The sequence below is a fragment of the Oryza brachyantha genome, chromosome 3 (assembly GCF_000231095.2).
Source record: "Oryza brachyantha chromosome 3, ObraRS2, whole genome shotgun sequence".
Lineage (NCBI taxonomy): Eukaryota > Viridiplantae > Streptophyta > Magnoliopsida > Poales > Poaceae > Oryza > Oryza brachyantha.
In genome coordinates, this window is record NC_023165.2 from 20144072 (window position 1) to 20165401 (window position 21330).

At 40.3% G+C, this 21330-nt stretch overlaps 2 protein-coding genes across 3 annotated transcripts; one reads left to right on the plus strand and one right to left on the minus strand.

Moving 5' to 3' along the window:
• Nucleotides 1-3501: 3501 nt before the first annotated feature.
• LOC102712342 (serine/threonine-protein kinase-like protein CR4) lies at nt 3502-7385 on the plus strand. Its single transcript, XM_006650263.3, has 3 exons — nt 3502-3750; nt 4004-4131; nt 4248-7385. The coding sequence occupies exon 3, from the start codon at nt 4287-4289 to the stop codon at nt 6987-6989; it is 2703 nt and encodes a 900-aa protein (XP_006650326.1). The 5' UTR covers nt 3502-3750; nt 4004-4131; nt 4248-4286; the 3' UTR covers nt 6990-7385.
• A 3365-nt stretch (nt 7386-10750) lies between these two features.
• Nucleotides 10751-20083, minus strand: LOC102712619 (protein NETWORKED 1A-like). Of its 2 annotated transcripts, none has more exons than XM_015835331.2 (7): nt 19900-20083; nt 19539-19720; nt 17378-17517; nt 15763-16110; nt 14372-15681; nt 12502-14271; nt 10751-12159 (listed from the first exon to the last, which is right to left on the minus strand). In XM_015835331.2, the coding sequence occupies exons 3-7, from the start codon at nt 17478-17480 to the stop codon at nt 11095-11097; spliced, it is 4596 nt and encodes a 1531-aa protein (XP_015690817.1). In that variant the 5' UTR covers nt 17481-17517; nt 19539-19720; nt 19900-20083; the 3' UTR covers nt 10751-11094. The 2 variants fall into 2 exon arrangements, with proteins under 2 accessions (XP_015690817.1, XP_006650327.1); XM_006650264.2 differs by having other exon boundaries at nt 17378-17603.
• Between the last annotated feature and the right edge of the window lie 1247 nt (nt 20084-21330).

The following is a 21330-nucleotide window of genomic DNA, read 5'->3' on the forward strand; positions in this document are numbered from 1 at the left end:
TTGAGATGAGGGTCTGGAACAATCCCCTTCAACCATATGGTCAAAACAGACGTTATGCTCCATTGCATTTTAATCCCTGCATTCCTAAATATAAAAAGTAGTAGTTATATTGTTATATTGGCAAAGTTTCATGTATTCTATACCTCGAATGTGTCATTCATAGTCAATATATGTTGTTCTTGTTGCTTTGGTAGTCCTTTTTATAAAAGTTAATACCATTATGGCAATTTTGAATGGAGATTATTATATCTTAAACTTTAATGTGATATATACATCTTGGCCATTCCTCATGAATATTATGCCTTTATGGCTTATGTATGTTTATGATTTTCTTCCTTTGAATTGTGAATGCTAGAATTTATGAAGAGTGACACGGGAACTTACCCAAATGCACGACATGGTTTTATTTTTAGTTGATTTAAAATCTTTTCATGGGTTTTTATTAATTAAAAGGTGTTACCCTTTCCCTTTTACATGCTTAAGTCGAGGATTATAATAAGGAATTTCCTTTGAAAATATTAGAAATATCAAAACTACGATACATACAGCTAAGAAGCCTAATTTTCACATTTTGTTGAACTTAATACTAGTTTTTCCATAAAAAGGATCTGGCAAGGTGCATTATTAAGCCCTCATTGTTTGCTTGATGGGTTATATATGCCACTGTCAGAGTTTGAATTTTCAAACTTAATATTTGATTATTCTTTTTTATCTTTTTATTTTTCAGCTTTGCCTTCTAGAGAGCTAAGAGTTAAAAATATGGAAATCCTAGACTGAAATTATTTTCGTTGGCTCGTTTATTTTTCTTCTGTTTGATACATACTACTACATGAGATGCCGATGAAACAAATTATTCACACATGGGATTGTGCCGAGTTTCAAAAAGATGCACTTAAGAGCAAGTTTGTATGAAACCATAACAATCTATTTACCCCTCCGCTTCATTGTAAAAAATTTGACTATACCAAGATTTATATATTGACCACTGTATTTTATATATATATATATATATATATATATATATATATATATATTAACATCTATATAAATTTAGTCAATACTATAAAGTCTTATGTTATGAAACGACGGTAAAATCTATTATAAAGACAGCTCGAAAAGCAGCCATCATGTTCTCACGAAATGGCATAATTGTAAATAAAAAATAATTTATAAATAAAACTTTTATGCACATGTTCTTAGCGATCTAAAAGTAAATACCAAAAAATAAACTACGATAAAAGGAACCCAAAATCAACTCTAAATATAAGGTTGAAACAAAATTTGGCTTATAAGCATAAGCGAAAAGATCAGACTTTAAGTAGTATATATATGAAATCCGATATAAACCCATATAAATATGAGTTCTTATAGAAAAAGAAGCCAAGGTTTCGTATACGAAATCCAAACTTTTAGAAAAAGAAGTATACGAAATCTAAACCTGAAAAAAAAGATGGTATATGGAATCCAAATATATTCATTCGCACTGATACCTATGAAAATAAAATTTGAGAATTACATATTAAATCTGCCCCTAAATAAATTATCTAGGTACGTGTAAAATTAAGAGTCCATTTTTCAATTTTTTTAAAAAACATCGCATCAAAATCTTTAGACACCTAAATGAAGCATTAAATATAGATAAAAAACAAATTGCACAGATAGAGGATTGTGAGACGGATCGTTTTAGCCTAATTAGTCCATGATTAGCTATAAATTGCTACAGTAGTCCATATGTGCTAATGATGGATTAATTAGGCTCAAAAAATTCATCTTGCGGTTTGCAGACAAGCTATAAAATTTATTTTTTTTATTTATGTCCATATATTTTTTTTAACATTCAGTTAAACGTTTGAGATAGCATCAAAGTTTTTCTTTTCGCCGACTAAACATGCCTACGTCGAGCAATCCTAATCCTTGTGATGACTGCAAGAGTCAACAAAAGTTCGCTTTGGAACGAGGTGTGAAGCAGTGAGTGAAGCATGTTGACTTGTGGGCGTGTGAGCCTGGCTGTGACGGTAACTTTCCCGAGGCAGGGAAGCGAACAATCACGGAGTAAAAAAAAACGAGTAAGAGCAAGTATAATAGCAGGCTATAAGCTACTATATTTTTATGTGAAGAATAGAGTGGATGAGAGCAAGTTCAATAACATAGTCAACTATTAGCTCCAATTTTTCTATAGCCAATCTAATAACCAATTCATACAATAGTTACGTACAAAACATTAGTACATGATCCCACATGTCATATACACACTTTGTATTAGAGTCCGTGTGCGGCTGGCTATAAATTAGTACCCCACCTCTCTTCTTTCTCCCCTCTTATCTCTTTAAAATATGCTTATAACTTTATAGTCTGCTATTGTACCTGCTCTGAGAGAGTGTAAGCGGACTATAAGTTTGTAGCCAACTTAGGCACAGGAACAAAAAAAAACTATGTGAGAGTGACATGTGAGCTCTATATTAATGATGAAGAGCTAACTAGTATATGGGTGAGCTAAGATAAAGCTATAAAAAATCTTAGAGTCAGCTTGTTGGCTATATTATTAGGGCATCCACAATGTATATAGCAAAAGTAGTCCATATATATGGGACCCACACATATAGGCTACAACTATTGTTATCTTTATAATATATATAGATAGCAACTAGTATTAGGAGGAGGGAGAAAATAGAGACAAATAACATATTTTATCCTTTATGGGTAGCCCATATGTTTATGGGTGTCTTTTATTATTTTTTTGCTATGGACTAGTTTCACAATGTTATTAGGTGACCGAATGAAATTTTTTATTGCTTATGGACTAGTTTTAGTCTACATTATAGATACCCTTAGCCTTGCTCTAAGAGCATCCACGATGTATATAACAAAAATAGTCCATATATATGGAACCCACACATATAAGCTATAACTATTGTTATCTTCGTAATATATATATATAGATAGTAACTAGTATCAGGAGGAGAGAGAAAATAGAGACAAATAACATATTTTATCTTTTATGGGAGCCCATATGTGTATGGGTGCTTTTACTATTTTCTTGCTATAGACTAGTTTTACAATATTGTTAGGTGGCTGAATGAAATATTTTTTTGCTTATGGACATAATATTTATAATATTTAGAAGAGTCACCAGCTCATTCCCACAGCCACCCACCCAAGCGGCGAAGAGGAAACGAAAAAAGAAAAAGAGAAGAGCAGCGAGCAGGCGGGATTGGAGGACCGATCACCGATGCGCGTGGGCGGGCATGGCAGCGGAGGACGACGACGACCATGGCGGGCGCCAGGCAGGCATCGGCATTCGCACACACGAACAGGAAAGGAAAGGGAAGGAGAGAGAGAGACAGGAGGAAGCAGCGAGTACAGGCGCATTCAATTCTCCATTTACCATCGCCACCTACACCTCCCTTCCCCTCCCACCCAGGAGCTCCTCTTTGATGCCCTCCCCCCATTCAATGCCCCCCCCCCCCCTCTCCCTCTCCCTCTCCCTCCCTCCCTCGCCGCTCCTCCACCACCGGGATCCAGCCTACCCCCGCCGCACCGCCGGCGCCCCGCCGTGCAATGCGAGCGGCGCCTGTCTGTCGTCCAACAAAAGAAGCTTCCTTTCTATCTTCACTCCTTCTTCTTGGTGTGCATGGTCGGCGGCTGCGGCGCTTTCTGTTCTTGCTGCCTTCTTCTTCTTCTACCCCTCGCGTCCTCTTCCTCGCCGCGCCACCGACATTCCCTCGCTTACTCCGCCGGAGCGCCGCCGAGGTACTCTCTCTCTCTCTCTCTTGCTGCTGCTGCTATACTTAAGCTGCCGCTACTGAGCTTGCGTTGCGTCGGGTGGGAGATCCATCCGGGCTGGAGTAAATTCGTTTCAAAAATTTTTTTCTTCCCCATCAAATGTAGTAGTAGCACCTTGCTTGCATTGTCTAGCTTGAGAGTAAAGTTCTGGTTTTTGTTTTATTTGCTTAATGTATTAGGAGAGTCTAATCCAAACTTTTTGTCTCTTCAATCTATCCAGTTTAATTTGCTGCGGATCTGTTTGCTACAAGGTGGAGCGCCGCTAGCATTTTATCCCAAAAACTTGGGGATTGGATGCTTCGACTGAACCTCCATGCGCCACGTTAGCCGCTCCACCATCACTGCCTGGTAGTATGCTGCACCTAGGGATAAAAAGTTCCAACTTTTTCTTTTTTTGTTTCAGTTATAATAAGACTCGCCTGATTTCTGCTGGTTCTTAGCCCAAAAAGTTGCAACCTTTGCAGGAACACTTATTTTGTGTAGACCCCCAAAGTTTCAAGAAAATGGACAATGTGCTTGTTATAGCATTGTGCTGCCTGGTCTTGCTGCCAAGTTGGGCCGATGGCCTTGGCTCCATGGCGTCCATTGCGGTGTCCTACGGCGAGGACGGCCCGGTGTTCTGCGGGCTCAACTCGGATGGTTCTCACTTGGTCACCTGCTTCGGCGCAGATGCCTCCGTTGTTTATGGTGCCCCCAGCAGGATCCCATTCATAGGCCTTACCGCGGGGGATGGCTTTTCCTGTGGCCTATTGCTTGACACCAATCAGCCTTACTGCTGGGGGAGTAACTCCTATGTCAAGATTGGGGTGCCGCAGCCGATGGTCGAGGGTGCCATGTACTCAGAGCTCAGTGCAGGTGACAACCACCTTTGTGCCCTCCGAACAACTGTCAAGGGGTTTCACAGCGTGAATGCAGATACATCGGTGATTGATTGCTGGGGGTACAACATGACCGCCACACATACTGTCGCTGGAGCTGTATCGGCCATTTCAGCTGGTTCAGTGTTCAATTGTGGCTTGTTTGCACGGAACAGGACGGTTTTCTGCTGGGGCGATGAATCGGTTAGTGGTGTCATTGGGCTAGCTCCGAGGAGTGTGCGGTTCCAGTCTATCGGAGCAGGTGGTTATCATGTCTGTGGGGTGCTGGAGAATGCACAGGTATTCTGCTGGGGCAGGAGCTTAGAGATGCAGCAGATGTCAACATCCAATTCTATTGACGAAGGTGATGTGAACATAGTGCCAATGGATGCGATGGTCTCTGTGGTCGGTGGGCGGTTCCATGCTTGTGGCATCAGGAGTCTGGATCACCAAGTGGCTTGCTGGGGTTTCACTCTTCAGAACAGCACGCAGGCACCAAAAGGGCTCAGAGTTTATGCAATTGTAGCTGGGGATTACTTTACATGTGGGGTGCCTGCTGAGACATCGTTGAAGCCAATGTGCTGGGGGCATAGTGGGCCATTAGCATTACCAATGGCGGTATCCCCTGGGATTTGTGTATCCGATTCATGCAGCCATGGGTACTATGAATATGCAAATCATGGTGAAGTTGGCAGTGGTAGCAAGACATGTAAGCCTGCAAATTCTAGACTGTGCTTGCCCTGCAGTGTTGGTTGCCCGGACGATGCATTGGAGTCATCACCCTGCAATGCCACAGCTGACCGTGTTTGCCAGTTTGACTGCTTAAAGTGTGCCTCAGATGAGTGTGTGTCATTTTGTTTGTCCCAGAAACGAACCAAGAACCGCAAGTTCATGGCTTTTCAGCTACGTATTTTTGTTGCAGAGATTGTATTTGCCATCATATTGGTGTTCAGTGTGACTGTTATGGCTTGCCTGTATGTCCGGTACAAGCTTCGGCATTGTCAATGTTCAAAGAACGAGTTGAGGCTGGCAAAGAATACAACATATTCTTTCCGGAAGGACAACATGAAGATCCAGCCTGATGTAGAGGACTTGAAGATCAGGAGAGCTCAGGAATTCTCATACGAGGAGTTGGAGCAAGCAACAGGAGGCTTCTCAGAGGATTCACAAGTTGGCAAAGGCAGCTTTTCATGTGTGTTCAAGGGCATTCTGAGAGATGGTACAGTTGTTGCTGTGAAGCGTGCAATTAAGGCATCAGATGTAAAGAAGAGCTCAAAGGAGTTCCATACCGAACTTGACCTCCTCTCCAGGCTCAACCATGCGCACTTGTTGAACCTGCTCGGTTACTGTGAGGATGGCAGCGAGAGGCTCTTGGTTTATGAGTTCATGGCTCATGGATCCCTCTACCAACATCTTCATGGCAAGGATTTGAACTTGAAGAAGAGACTGAATTGGGCCAGGCGGGTCACTATTGCTGTCCAGGCTGCTCGGGGCATCGAGTACTTGCATGGTTATGCCTGCCCACCAGTAATTCACCGAGACATCAAGTCCTCAAACATATTGATAGATGAGGATCACAATGCGCGTGTCGCGGACTTTGGTCTATCTATATTGGGCCCAGCAGATAGTGGTACCCCACTATCTGAGTTGCCTGCAGGAACACTTGGCTACCTTGATCCCGAGTACTACCGCCTGCATTACTTGACAACAAAGTCTGATGTGTATAGCTTTGGAGTTGTTCTTCTGGAGATCCTAAGTGGCAGGAAAGCTATTGACATGCAGTTCGAGGAAGGAAATATTGTTGAATGGGCAGTCCCATTGATCAAAGCTGGAGACATTTCTGCCATTCTTGATCCTGTCTTATCTCCTCCATCTGATCTTGAGGCTCTGAAGAAGATTGCTGCTGTGGCATGCAAGTGTGTCAGAATGCGAGCCAAAGATCGCCCTTCTATGGATAAGGTAACAACAGCTCTAGAGCGTGCTCTTGCATTGCTGATGGGTAGCCCGTGCATTGAGCAACCCATTCTGCCAACCGAGGTGGTTCTTGGGAGCAGCAGGATGCACAAGAAGGTATCGCAGCGGTCGTCGAACCATTCATGCTCGGAAAACGATCTTGTTGATGGGGATGATCAACGGATCGAGTACAGAGCACCGTCCTGGATAACATTTCCAAGTGTGACCTCATCGCAGAGGAGGAAATCCTCAGCATCTGAAGCTGACATGGATGGCCGAACGACCACCGATGGAAGGAATGTCGGGAGCAGCATAGGGGATGGGTTGCGGTCACTGGAGGAAGAGATCAGCCCAGCCTCGCCGCAGGAAAACCTGTACTTGCAGCACAACTTCTGATGAAATTTCAAGAAACAGTGGAAAATCCGGCAACTATCTGCAGTTTATGGTATAAGCATTGTGAGTGCAGCCAATGTGACCTGTTCCTATATTGGAAATGCATTGCAATGCCTATACTCTATGAATCCAATGGTACCATGCCATCTGAAAGGGAGAGGGAACTAGCTATAGAGCACTGGAAAGAAGAAATTTTAGCAGCTGGAGGCATTTCTCTGTAGATTGTTTTATTTTTTGTTCTCTTTCCTGATGTTTATTTACATGTGGATGGTAACATTTGATGGATGCTCATCTGTAGCTTACAGATCTGTACCCCTAAACATCTCTGCACTTCTAGTGTTGCCTTACCTGCAAATTTCAGTGCTGTATGCCAATTGAAGTGCAACTTTTTAGGTTCCCATTTGCTTGCCTGGATTACTTATCAGGTATTATTTCAGCTATCTATATAGTATATATATATATATTTATTTTATATAAGTTTGCTTGATTGTTTTAGGTGAAACATCGTTATTTGTTTGCCAGTTGCTCCAGGACCCTCCAAAGATTTGAATAAGAGGTGCAGTGCAATTCTCGGTGATCTGGTTTAACAGAGAGAGTTATGAATGTCATGGTCCATGATCTGTTTAGGTTGTTGCTTTCGACATAATCAAGGCAGGTCGTTATAAATCAATTAATGTTGCGGCGACCTAACAGGACACGCCATTATGCTTTGTTACGGACCTTTCATTCAGAAGCAATCATGTAGAGACCCCCAAATGGCTTTTGCTAATAACGATTTTAAGTTTAAAAGTAGTGATTTATTTAAAAATAATACTTTTTTTACCATCCTTTTAGTAATCATGAAAACTGAGTCAGATAACGGAAGTTGATGGACTAGATCCCTATCAAATTCTAAAAAATTTAAATCACCTTCTGTCCCACTAAAAAAACGGTGGTGGTGAACTACCATCACTATCCATGGACTCACGTGTCAACCATTGTCACTGAACCAATTGATATATATGTCACTAGCAAATATGTGCAACAACAAGTGATGGTATATGAAACAAAAAATTAACGTTGATCATATGGTAATGATAGTTCTTTTAATGATTTGCAAGGCAGGATCTAAGAACATACGTAATGGATTAGGTGTTTTTGTTGCTTTTCCGGGTGAAACTAGTTGTCGCATTAACGTATGTTACCTTGAATTTGGCTGCATCGTTTATTTCCCTCTTGATTTTACGAACTGATTCACTGGCTATTTGCAAGATTTTTTTATAATTATCTATTATATATATAAAGTAATAAGAAAAGAAGCCACCCCGTTTACTCTTATGGGCTAGAAAATCCCAAATTAATTGAAGGAAAATAAGAGAAAAAGAAAAGATAAGGATTTTTTTCGTTGGATCGGACAACTCCTAAAAAACGTGTTTTTTTAAAAAGGAAAACTGCCACACAGTTGTTACAACCGTGGAAAATAAGAGGAATTTTTTTTTGGATCGGACAACTCTTAAAAATGAACGTGCAACTCCTTAAAAAAAGAAGGTGATTTTTTTAAAAAAATATCTTACATTATGAAAAAAGGAACGTGTAAATATTGTAAGCAAAAAAATTAAATATCTTACGTTATGAAACGGAGGGACTAGAGTGTTTTTCTATGCCAGCTTTTCTTTTTTTCGTTGTTCTTTAATCAAATTGGAAACAACTGTTGTTACGTCAAAGGAACAGGAAATGTGACAGGCCGACCGTTGGCAAAAAAAGAGGAAAAAATAATTATGTCTGGCTTTGTTTTGGTCATTAAAAAGAACAATATAGATTTGGCGTTTGCGAAATACTACTAGATGACATTTCAGAATGTACGCAGTCAAATATCAAAATCTTAACTCAGAATATACGCAGTCAAGTATGATTTGATATATCAAAAAATGCCATGTGATGCCATGAAAAAACTTCCACGAGTTTAGATTTTTTAATAATTAGATATGTAGTTAAAAACATAATGATAAAACATCTAAGGCCCTATTCGATTGCAGGATATTCAAAGGATCTTTGGAGGAATCATGTTCATAGGGATTTTTTTCCTTTCCTATCGTTCGGACCGGGCAAACTAGCCGTAGGAAAATTGAAGGAAGTATTCCATTGTTGCTGATTTAACACATGAAAGTTTCCATCCACCTCAACCTCATTTTTATTTTCCTTCATATAATACCGAGGCAATCGAGCGTCCTGAAAGCTTGTGAGGATAAGATCAGATAAGGTCTTTTCTGTGTGGCCCATTTGCAGAGGCTAGATATAAATTAATATGTATTGCTTAACTAGACTAAAATATATGGATTACTGTTGATCTTGAAATTCCTATAGTGTATATATTCCTGTGTTCCGAACACTCTAAACCATCGAATTCCTAAGTTTTTCAATCCTCTGTTTTTATATGAAATCCTATACTATTCCTGTGTTTTTCCTATTTCTATATTTTTCCTATCCTGTGTTCTGAACAAGCCCTAAGTAAGAGATAGTGTGAATGTCTTAAACATCATTAAAAGCATCTGCGTAAGAGCTTTTGGAACTTTTTCACTGCAACTCCAAAAATTAATGCAATAGCAAGTGCAAACGAGCGAAAATATTTTTCTTTCTTGGTAAGGTTGCTACGAGTAATACCGAATTCGGCAACAGTCAAGATGAACGCACAATTTTGTTGGCATTATAAGCTAAATTTGAATTTTCAACCTTAGATTTAGATAAGTTCGATTTTTTGTTTTTTTACCAAAATTTATTTTTTATATTGACTTTTTGGTCGCTAAGAATATGTATATAAAAATTTTATTCATAAATTAATTTTTGTTTGTAAATATGCCTTTTAACTTTTTTTTTCATGAAAAGAAACAATCGTCCCTATTGCTGATTTCACCCTCAACTCGGACAAGCCCAAAGTTTTTAACACTAGTGTAATTGCAATTAACCACATAAGAGGTTAGATTTTCACACTTCTCGCTGACAGCTTGTTTCCTTTTTTTCCCCACATCTCACGCACTTGCTCTTCTTGGAGCTGTTTGTTAATTTATTCTTTGACATAAATTTTTGGCTGTTAATTTGATTGAACTCGACTGCTAAGAAACCTTTTGCTTCAGCTGCAGCACAAGAAGTGCAAGCAGCAGGTGGCAGAACTTCAGTTTACAAGATAGCACAAAGGCCACCATATGATTATTCTGCAGCATTTGTTCTCAAATCTGATCGTTTCAGTGGGGATTTCTTAAGAGTTCAGAGCCAGAATTAACATCGGGGTGAGATGGAATCGGTATGGACCCTACTCTGTTCCTGTCTCCTTTTGATAGGGTAACCAATCAATACGAAGAAGGGATGAACAGCTGAGAATTGACTCCTGAGAGGAATGAATTAGGATCCAGTGGCAGAAAAATGTTGGTGAATGGAATGGGATGCATCCATGGATTGGAGGACCTGCTGATGCAACTTCAACTACTCATTTCGATTCAAAACTTCAACTACTCACCACTGAAGATGGAATCTACCATCAATCCATCATCCCCAGGAGCGGGAGAAAACCAAGCAAAAGGATGAAAAATTTGCTGAAAAACAATCCACCAGTTGCCGTCTCCTGACAACCCCGGTATACAAAATGTCATCAGATTTAGATCTCAAATCCAGACGGCAACTTTGGATTACACATTTGCGAATGGTTCATCGGCTCTGTTTACTGTGTAAAGATGCACATAATACGTTATACAGGTGCATATACTCAATATGTGAATGCATATGCACTCTTAACAAAACAGGTTCTCCAAATAATTATTTATAACCCCTCTTCCTTACAGAAAAAAAAAACATTATCATGTTCCCTTTACAGAAATCAATGGAACATGACCAGAAACTACAAGCAACAAATGTTGGCCTTAATTTTACAAGCTAAGAAATAGCATTTATAACAGATGGTTATTGTCAATATGGTTTCAGAAGAAAAAAAGAACTGTCAATGACTACCATTTACAATCCTTACATGTCCACTTATTTACCTAAGAAACCATGAACAGCAGATGACTTGCTATAGTTCTGAAGCTGAAAAGCTTAGCCTTCCATTTTGCCTTAAAAAAGAAGCGGCATTGAAGGCGAGTTAGTCATCAATGGTTTTTGATTTCAAGCAACCACACGGCGAACATCGCTGTTGCTTTCGACTGTCCTGCCTTCTACCATAGAGAAAATCTACTAGCTGAACTTTCGATCGCCGGTGCATGGTTTTTGATGTTCTTATGCTAGTCTGCTCCTCATATTTCAGCAAAGCTTCATGGACCTTCTGCATTTCCACCTCAAGCCTCCCAATCTTCTCTGCCATCTTCCTCGCGCGCTCCATGATCTTGCGCTGGTGTCTGCTCCTCAAGTCAATGTTGTCCCCATCAAGACCATCTGCAGATGTGAACTCCTCAGCCTTCTTGGACAGTTTACTGTTGCTATCCATGAGCTGCATGATGAAACCCTCAGCTTCTCTTATTTGGTACCTAACGCTCTCAAGCTCGAGCCCTTCGGATGCCTCCGTGTTTGTTTTGAGCTCCTGAATACTGGATTGGAGGGCATTGAGTCTCTGTGCATCAGACGCCAATCTTTCAATTACCTTGTTCTTCCACTCTTGGTGTGGCTCCATGGTGACTGACCTTGGTAACTCTTGCTTGTCAATGCTGAGTTCTTTCACAAAAATCAGCTCGGAGGGATGCTTTTTGCAGTTGTCCCTCTCAAATGACTCACTTTGTGGTGGTCTCAAATCATTGCGCATATGGCTACTGCTGGCTCCAATGGTGCCATGAGATTCAAGCATCTTCTCATCTATCTGTGCTACAGTTTTATTGGCCTGACCAAGGGAACCAACTTTATAACCTGAAGAAATTTGGATGAGGTCAAGCTGTATGTCTTTCAGCATTTGCTCGTAATTCATTTCAATTAAGTCATCATCCAAAATCTCCTTGAGCTTCAGCACCTCAATTTGCTTCCTCGCTTCTTGCAGATTGGCATTAAAATCGAGCCTCTCTTGTTCAAGAAGGACAGCAGTGTCTGTGACAACCTTTTGGAGTGCTTTGATGGTCCCATGCAATTTCTGCAGCTCCATGTCTTTCACTGTCCTTGCTGCATTCTGATCATCACTGGATCTCATATTGGTCTTCAAAACCTGAGTTGATAATGCATTTTCCTTCAAAAGAAGAAACACCAAATAAGTTCCCCCAAAGAAAAATGATCCTTCATGATAAACATCAGAATAAGCTTTTTAGCGAAAGCATGTGGATATCTAATGCTGGTCCTTAATAGTTAGAAATGTTAAATGGATCAACCACACATACTTATAAGAGAATTTCAGCTCTTGGTCCAACTGACTATTAAGGAGAAAACTGTTTGAGTTTGATTTGCTAATACGCTACGGAAAAATATCATTTGTTAGGAGTGGCAGAATATATTACAGTATGTATACTATAGCAGGAGCAGCCGAGCAGGTAAGTATTAGATCCTGAATAAGAAATGGGAAAGGGAACTATACCTCCATCCCGAGCTTATTCGATTGCAAACAATCATTGGCAAGGGATAAGGTTTGTTTTTCTAGGGCACTGACTTCATTCTGCAATGACCCCAACACTGTAAAATCTCCGTTCAAATCAACTTTCAGCCTTCTGTTCTCAATCTCAACAGCATTTAGCTTGTCCTTCAGCTCATCTACATACGAGTTCCTACGGGTAATCTCTTCCTTGAGCACCTCCTTCTGTACCATAGTGCTTATCTCAAAACTCTCACATGTTATTATTAGCTCAAGGACCTTCTCCTTGAATAGAGCCGCATTCATGATGGCCATTTGCATGTTAGCCAGCAATCTTTTGATGTCTTCATCACAAGATTTGATGTCTATTACAGAGTTTTCCTTGCTTCTAAGAACTTTCATTTCACTTTGCAATTTATGTACTTCCTCTTGTAACATTTCATTTGATTTCTCAAGCCCAGCCATGTCAACCTCTATGTGGCCCATTTCCAAGTTTACATGGTATTCCTGTTGGCTCCTTTCAGAATTCGGGAGATTGGTGTCCCTTTGCGCCGGATCACCTCTTCCTATAGCATTTTCTGTACTAGTCGAGTTACAAATACTTATAGTTCTACTGAGTTCTTTGTTGCACTCGTTACTTTCTTTTTCTAAATGCTCAAACTTCATGTTCATCATCTTGATGTCCTGATAAAGCCCACTGCCTGCTGCCTGGAGTTGTGCAAAATCACTGTGCAAAGACTCCAATTGCAACGTTCTCTCTTCATGAAGGCTTCTAAAGACCACAGCAAGAATATCTTTGCTGATTACCTCACTGATTAGAATGCTAATATCATCTTCGAAAACCCTCTCTTTCTCTCTGGAATCATATAGTTCATTGGAAAGCAAAGAATTTTCTTGAATGAGCTTGACAATCTCACTTTGCAATGACCTCCGAGAGTCTTGCAGTTCTGCCAACTGTCCGACCAAGAACTTTGCTTCTGCCCTTAGCTCATCCACCTTGCGATTACGAGTCTCCATTTCTTCCCAGAACTCATTAGTGATATTCACAAGTTCCTTATTTTCTCTCTGAAGGTGGAGCAATTCCTCGCTCTTTGCTTGCTGATCTTGCTTCAGGATGTTCCTCTCTGACCTCAGATCAGCCACCTCTTGTCCAAAGTGTTCCAAGAGTGTGACAACAAGTGACTTCTCAACAAGTTCATTCTGTTTCACATCCTGAGCATCAGATATAGTGTTCAGAAGGCAGTTGATCTCATGCAAGATGAGATGAACAATGCTATCAAGCTTCATTTGGTCTAAGGACTCATACTTCTCCTCCAGATGCAAGAGTTTCTGCACCGAACCAATCCATTTAGTTAGCTTCTGATTATTGTCGGACAAGTACTCCATTTTCTCCTCCAGAACTTGACATATTTCTTGCTTCATTTGTAGTTGTGCTGAGAAATCTGAATTTGCTTCTGCGATATCTTCCAAACACTGCTTCCAGATGAATATTTCTATCTGAGCTTTTACAATGTTTTGCTCCTCCTCTTCAAGCTGTTCCTCTCTATTCCTGCCTTCTTGCGACACTAGGTTGATTTTCTTGCATAGAGCATCAAATTGAAACTTTCTAGAGTGTTCAAGATCATTGTGCTCCTTCCTTTCAAGCCTTATCTGTTCCTGTAACTTGATCACCTCGTCAAGTACTGAGTTTTTCTCTTCTTGTAGATCAGAGTGTCGCCTTTCTAGCTCTGTGTACTGTGCTTCCAAATTCAACAGGGTATGACTGATTCTATCAACCTGAAACAACAAGAAGAAAGGCAGATAGCCCAAAGGTTCAACCATTGTTTAATTTCTGATGACTACTGCTAGAAACAACAGAGTTTGCCACACACCATACCTGATAGGCCAGAGTACTCTTCTCATGTTGAAGTGCAGAATTCTGATTGTGCAATGCCTCTGAAGATTCTTTGAGATCTTCTAATTTCCCTCTCAAGCTCTCAAGTTCAGCATTAGCATCAGATAATGAATTCTCCAGGAATACATTCTTCTCAAATAGATCTGCCATGGTCTGAGAAATTGCCTCAATTTGCGCGACAAGCACAGCTTGCGCAGACTGATGACTGGAAATCTTGGAACTAAGGTGCTTGCATGATTCTTCCAATTCTGCTTTCTTTTCCCTCAATACTTCGAGCTCAGTAGTCACAGCTGACAAAGACTTCTCCAAAAATGCATTCTTCTCTGACATCCTCTCCAGGCGCTTCATGCTCTCGATATGCAGAACATCTGTGCTTGCATGGTTTCTTATTATCCCTTTCAACTCAACATTTCCATCCTTCAATTCTTGTACGAGTGCTTGTAGTGATTCTACATTCAGGTCCACAGCCTGTATTTGCTCCTTCATTGAAAAGTGTTTCTTCTCCAAGTCACTCCTATCCTCCTTAAGGTGATAAAGTTCATTTTGAAGTGTCTTCTTTTCATCAACGTGTCGACAAACATCTTCCTCAAGTTTCTGTTGTGCATTCTTCATCGTAATTATCTCATCCTGCAGGCGAATTATCACAGATGAGGAAGAGTGAATTTGATCATTCAAACTTGTGTTCTGTTTTTGAATTTTCTCCAATTCCTTCTCAAGCACAACCTTTTCTGTTTCAGTGTCCTTTGCCTTGCTTACTTCAAGAGCCAAAAGCCTCAGTTTGTCCTGAGCAAGTATTAACTGTTTCTCCAAAGAGAGCTGAGCCATTTCTGCTTGCATGCACTTGAGATGTTCCTCCTCTGTAGAGATGTTAAGCTTTTCCAACTCAGCTTGCTTCTCGTTTAGCTCTTCATGCTTCTGTTTCAACATATGTTTCAGCCTATTCAGCTCCAAATGCATCTCCTGGTTTGCTTTTTCAACAAGAGCGGAATGTTCATCACCTGTGGTTAAAGGCTGGAATCCACTTTGCATTTCCTCTTTCAGTCTGTTGAACTTCTCCTGTGTATGCAATATTTCAGACTTGAGGTTATGTAATCTAGCAGTTGATTGTTGGCATTGCAAAACCACAGCTTCCTTCTCTGCATTTTGTTGTGCAAGTGCCTCCTTGAGGCAAACAACCTCCAACTCAGCCTTGTTAGTCTGCTCTAACAATGATGAAATTCTACTCTTGAGATCTTGGTTTTCCTCAGATAAACTTGCTAGTTCCTTCTGCAGCCGCTCGTTATCCTGGTTGTCTGCACAAGAAAATTTGTTATAAATTATTCATAATTTCACTAATATTCTTAAAGATTTCCTAAGTATTTTATGGGGCTTACCTTTAGCATGCTTTCTTGAATCACTACCATTGATGAAAGAGAGGAAATATGGAGCCATGTCTGGATTGTCCATATCAGTTTCCACAGAAGCAGTTTCAGCTGGGAGATCGTCATCCAAGTCCATCAGAACCTGCTCAGGAAATACTTCCGCGATCTTACGATTGGCCTGTCGGAGTTCACCGGCTGCATGATCATATCTTTCTGCTAATGCTCGGTATGCACGGTACAACTCCTCAAGCAAGGTCATCAGCTCAGGACGCCTTCGGTAGTACATTTCTGCTCTTTTTGCAAATGATTCAGCGTCTTCTTCAATGATCTTGATCATCATCTTGATTTTGCTATCCATATCTGTATTAACCAAGCATTCAAAAAGGATAATATCAGTACAAACTTGAACGAAAAGTTGGCAATGCTGGAAATGGAATTACAACACCATTTCTATGCACGGACATTATACTCAGACACTCGATAGCTCATAGAATCCATTCTTTTTACACATCTGGATTGGAAACTCAGCTGATAAGCTAACATGATCTTCACTTACAGCTTATAACAGAATGGAGTATTCATGACAATGCATGAATGATGAATTGATTATCATATCATATTAATGACTATTAAAATGTATGGCTGGTAATAATATTATAAGTTCAAACAATACAGCAGATCATTTCATAGGAACACCCATTCAGGATTTGCATTCTCGTGCTAGCAGAGTGATAGACAGGTGCCATATGTGATCAAGTACTGCAGTCAGCACACTACAGTACGAGCTGTTCTAACTTTCAGTATATTTTCTACCTAAAACAGTATTATAACAAACTGTACCGCAATGTAGATTGTAATAGTGCATTGCTCTGCAGCTGAAGTTCATATTCTCTCTAGCATGGAGCAAAGCTACTAAACTTAATTCAGTTCAACTGTAAGGCAATCCACATTAACAAATGGTACCACATTAGCATTTGGTCATTCAGTACATAAGTCCCTACCTGAGACCGAAGTACCTGCAGAAAATCTAAGCTGTAGTGTTATCTGCAAGCATTAAAGATATCCATGTGCTTCCTCAATTACTCATGACTTTTATGCAGGTACTAATGCACAGTGCGAGTGCTTTTCTGATATAATATTATAAGGCACATAACATAGTTTTACTCCATAATTTGTTTGAGAGAACAATTTTACTCGAATCATTAAAATATTTTACTATTTAAAGCCTTGAGAGCAGATAAAGCCAAGAAAAGTTGTTAATAGGCACATTATACCAAGGTTGTATATCCTCTTAATCAAACGATATAGACAACATAAGATTTTCCATATTTCACAATTTCAAATGCAAAATGACTTTTTTCTAGGTTTCCAATTTGAAAGGGCAGTCTTATAGAGATTAAGACCAGTTTGGCTTGCATAACCCTCAGACTTTAAATTCTGCAGTTCACATTTTATTAAACACCTATTCAATTGCCCATGAAACTTCAATCCAACATTTCTGTTGCATTCAACTATTATCTTCGTATCAGGTTGCAAGTCGAATGGCAGAACAACATATCTTCAGTCTGTAGAGTTCAAAAAGTCTGCTACACAAGGAAATGCTTGTGGATGGATTTAGATTGTTTACCTGTCAGATTTTCTTGGAGCCATTTTGAGTTCTTTGGGCAGATATGACTGTTCCACCACCATGAATATTTCCGCCTTGTATTGGTTGGCGATGTTTCTTCCATTATTCCAACAAGCTAGCCGAGCAGAGCTCCTTTCACACTTGGAAGAAACTCCGATCGTTTATAAATCACAGCCAGAGTAGTTTGAGTTACAAACAAGTGTCACAATCTATCACAGTCAATTACCTGCAAAATAATAAAAATTATCATACTGGGGCCAACAAAAGTACACTTTATAAGAAAAAATAACCAGAAAATCAGTCAAGAAGGGATCACTTCATATTCCTGTTGAAATGCACAACTGAAGATCAATACTGCAAGTACCTGCCACACTCAAGACAACATGGCACTTGAAGCAGATTGAAAGCTAGCAGCCAAATCTCCAAGTAATACCTTAGTTTGTAGAAACTTGACCCAAAATTCCTAAACATGGGTTTCATTGTTGCCTTTCTTACAAACTAAGCAGATACTTAAAAATGAGCGAAAGCAAAAATGAATAAGCAGCAGTGATAGTGAAAACATCCCAGGCTCCAGATCACGTAATTATTCACTAATCTACTGGTCACAATATTTTTGAATGTGGAGTATAAACAAAGGGTGTGTGAAAGGGCACGTAGCCTAGTGGTTATAGTGACCCGAGTAGCACCCAAGATCTAGGTTCAAATCTCTATAGGAGCATGAATTTTAGATTGGGTTATTTGAGAGGATAAGTTCACTACTTGGGTTAAGCCCGAATTCAAAAAGAAAATGACTATATATCCGACCGGATATAGAGGCTGGGGTAAAATACCCTTCTTAAAAAAAAGAGGGTGTGATCATTTTGGTTTTTCAGAGAAAAACTAAACGGCATATTTATAAATGAAAAATAATTTGTGAATAAATTTTTATATACGTGTTCATAGTGATCTAAAAGCAAAGGCTGAAAACTAAAATACAATGAGAAAAAAATCAAAATCAACTCCAAATTAAAGGTTGAAAATTTAAATTTTGGCTTTTAAGTATAACCAGAAACAAAAATTCGGGGCTGAAAAACTCAGTAGAGAGTTAACTCCAGCAGCAATCAGTACTCATTTGTTTGATCAAAACTACTCATACATAGAAAGAGGAGAAACACGAATATTATACAAACAATAAATATGAAGCGATGCAAACAATACTGAGCGGAGGACATCAAAAGCTATTATCAATGGCTAAACAAAATATACCAAGCTATCCTGGTTCAGAAACAAACAGAGGTTGCTTGCAGAGTTGGCAAATGTATAATCAAGCAATAATGAAGGAATGATAGAGAATAGGGTTGGCACTGACCAGAGAACTTAACAACCCAAATAAAAAGATAAACCCCAACCACTTCCCAGCTCCCAAATGACCCACAGATGGAGCAAGATTTCCAAACCCAACAAGAAGGAGACCGCATTAATTACTTGTTTCTTCATCGGTTGTAGCTGAGACTGTGATAATCCAACCAGTAACATAAACGAGGATTTTTCTTCCTTTTTTTCTTGCTAGGAAACACACGCACAAAGAAAAAACGCTTTCCAGACCGTCTCAACATGCATAATGTAACCAAAGAGCAATAGAATTCCCAATCTTTGATGAGCATTTAGCACTAACGATAAATACATAAAAAAACAGAGAGCCTGAGAGACAAGAAAAATGTCATCCTTTGATGAACAGAGAAAGGAAAAAAAATGGTGGATCAGTAAATGCATTAGTGATTAATCAACTGAAATCCTAAAACCACGCGGAGTAAACATGAAACCAAAAGAGCTATCCGAATTCCCCGAGATGGGTTCACCAGTCCTGATCTTTGAAGAAATCGAAAGCAGATTGGGGAAGCATGTTACCAAAAGAAAAAGGGAAGGGCACAGTCTCAGAAATTCATAAAAGGTTCAACTGATGATGAAGAGACAGGCCTCCAAAAGAAACCTGCAAAAAAGACAATCTCGCAGCAAAGAAAGCACAGTACAATCAAAGGAAGCACAGTACAATCAAAGGAAGCCAGAAGAGAAGAACATCAAAGCCATGGCTACACAAACACAGGACAAGGGAAAAGGAATCACAACTAAAGCTGCTGCATATCATCAGAAAAAAAAAAGGAGTGAGTGAGAGAGAGAGGACCTTGCAGCTGCAACCCAATGGAGATCCAGCTGCTTCCCATCTCGCCGCTAGGCCATCTCCCACCTCCCACCACACCAGCAGCACCACACCAAGACTGAAACGCGTATGCCGATATGTATGCGCGAATGTATCAGCACCAAGATTCTCCTTTTTTTTTTTCTGTCCCTTCTCCTTGATCAGAGCTGCAACCAACCATGCAAGAACAAAGAAAGCAGCAGAGCGGGAATCAGATCACCGAGAGGGAGGGAGGGGGGCGCGGAGAAGAAGGGAGCGGCGGCGTGATGGATGGGGATTTAATTGTCCGTTTGCTTCTCGTGTAGTAACTGAAAACCCCCAAAAAGACGGATTTTGCGGCACGAACCGAGTTCAATGCGATCGATCCCGGGCGGCGGAAGGAAGGAAGAAAGAAGAAAAATTCCTCCGTTTCGGTACGAATCAAATTGCTGGCTGGCTGGATGGACGGAAGGATTGGTAGGTGGAGCAAGCAGTGTTCTTGTCTCTGCCTGCGGCGACGGTGCGGGAGTGATGAGTTGTGTGTCTGTGTGTGGGTGGGGGGGGGGGGGGGGGGGGGGGCTGATGGATGATTTCTTGGACGGCGCGACGAAAAAGCTGCGAATGATTTCTCGTCTTTTTTTCCTTCTTCTTTCCAAATACCAAAATTTATTTATTCCTGCTGGAGGTGCAGGATTTGCATGTGTGTCCTTGGAAAACGTTAGGGATTTGGTGATCATTAGCTAGCTGCTTCTCTTCTTGTCAGGTTCTTTAGCCCCTTCGCGTTCTTCAAGTAGAATTAGAGCAAGTATAATATGCTTATGCGGAGCAGAGAGGGAATGAGAGAGTGTGTAAGCAATACTATAGTCAACTACTAGCTTCAATTCATCTATAGTCAATCTAATAGTCAATTCATACAATAGTTACCTACAAAACATTAGTACATGGTCTCATATGTCATACACGCACTCTGTCTTGGAGGTGTGCAGCTGGCTTTAAATTAGTAGCTCACCTCTTTTCTCTCTTCCTTCTTATCTCTTTAAAATATGCTTATAGCTGACTTATGGTTTGTCATTGTACCTGCTCTAAGCAGGCTGTAAGTTTGTAACCAACTTGGGCACAGGAACTAAGAAACTCTGTGAGAGTGACATGTGAGTCATGTAATAATGATAAACAGCTAACTAATATATAGGTTCTTATAGCCAGCTTGTTGAGTATATTATTAGCCTTGCTCTCAGTTGGTTAATTAGCGATTCATGTGGGCGATACATGCCAAGAATGGGTCACTTGTATAATGCAGACTGATTAGGAGCATGATTATGCAATTGTGATTGCATTGTTCAGTGAAAGCTCCTTTCTTTGGAAGTATGAGCGAGTTCTTTACAGCTTTTTTTCAAGAAATCTTGTCACTTGTATGCATGTTTGATCATCATGCACTAGCTCACAGTAATTACTGTACCCGTAGAGCGATGGAAAACGCTGGACTGAAGCCACTAATTAACAAGCACCATAATAATTCCCAGGAGGCAGAAGCACAAATTCAGATTGGCAGTACATTCAGCTGCAAGACAGGCAGACAGCCAACCATCACCTTAGCTGTCGGCGGCAGCTGCTCCCACCGCACACCAGTCAGCAGGACAGCACTACGGTTGACAGAAAAAGACGGCGAGCTCAGCTGGATCATCGATAATTGCGGAGCTAATCGCCCTCTCCAGACCGTCCGATCATGCCATAACGGCTCAGATCGAAATGCCAAATCCCAAAGATGATGATGCTAAGCAAATTATGGAGTATTCGCACA

Bases quoted from the DNA above. Each gene is read 5' to 3' on its own strand.
- LOC102712342 (XM_006650263.3), top strand. From the start codon at position 4,287: ATGGACAATGTGCTTGTTATAGCATTGTGCTGCCTGGTCTTGCTGCCA.
- LOC102712619 (XM_015835331.2), bottom strand. From the start codon at position 17,480: ATGGAAGAAACATCGCCAACCAATACAAGGCGGAAATATTCATGGTGG. The intron at 15,682-15,762 runs GTAAGCCCCATA...TTTCTTGTGCAG, and splicing joins TTCAAGAAAGCATGCTAAAG to ACAACCAGGATAACGAGCGG. The intron at 14,272-14,371 runs GTATGGTGTGTG...TTGTTGTTTCAG, and splicing joins AGAGTACTCTGGCCTATCAG to GTTGATAGAATCAGTCATAC.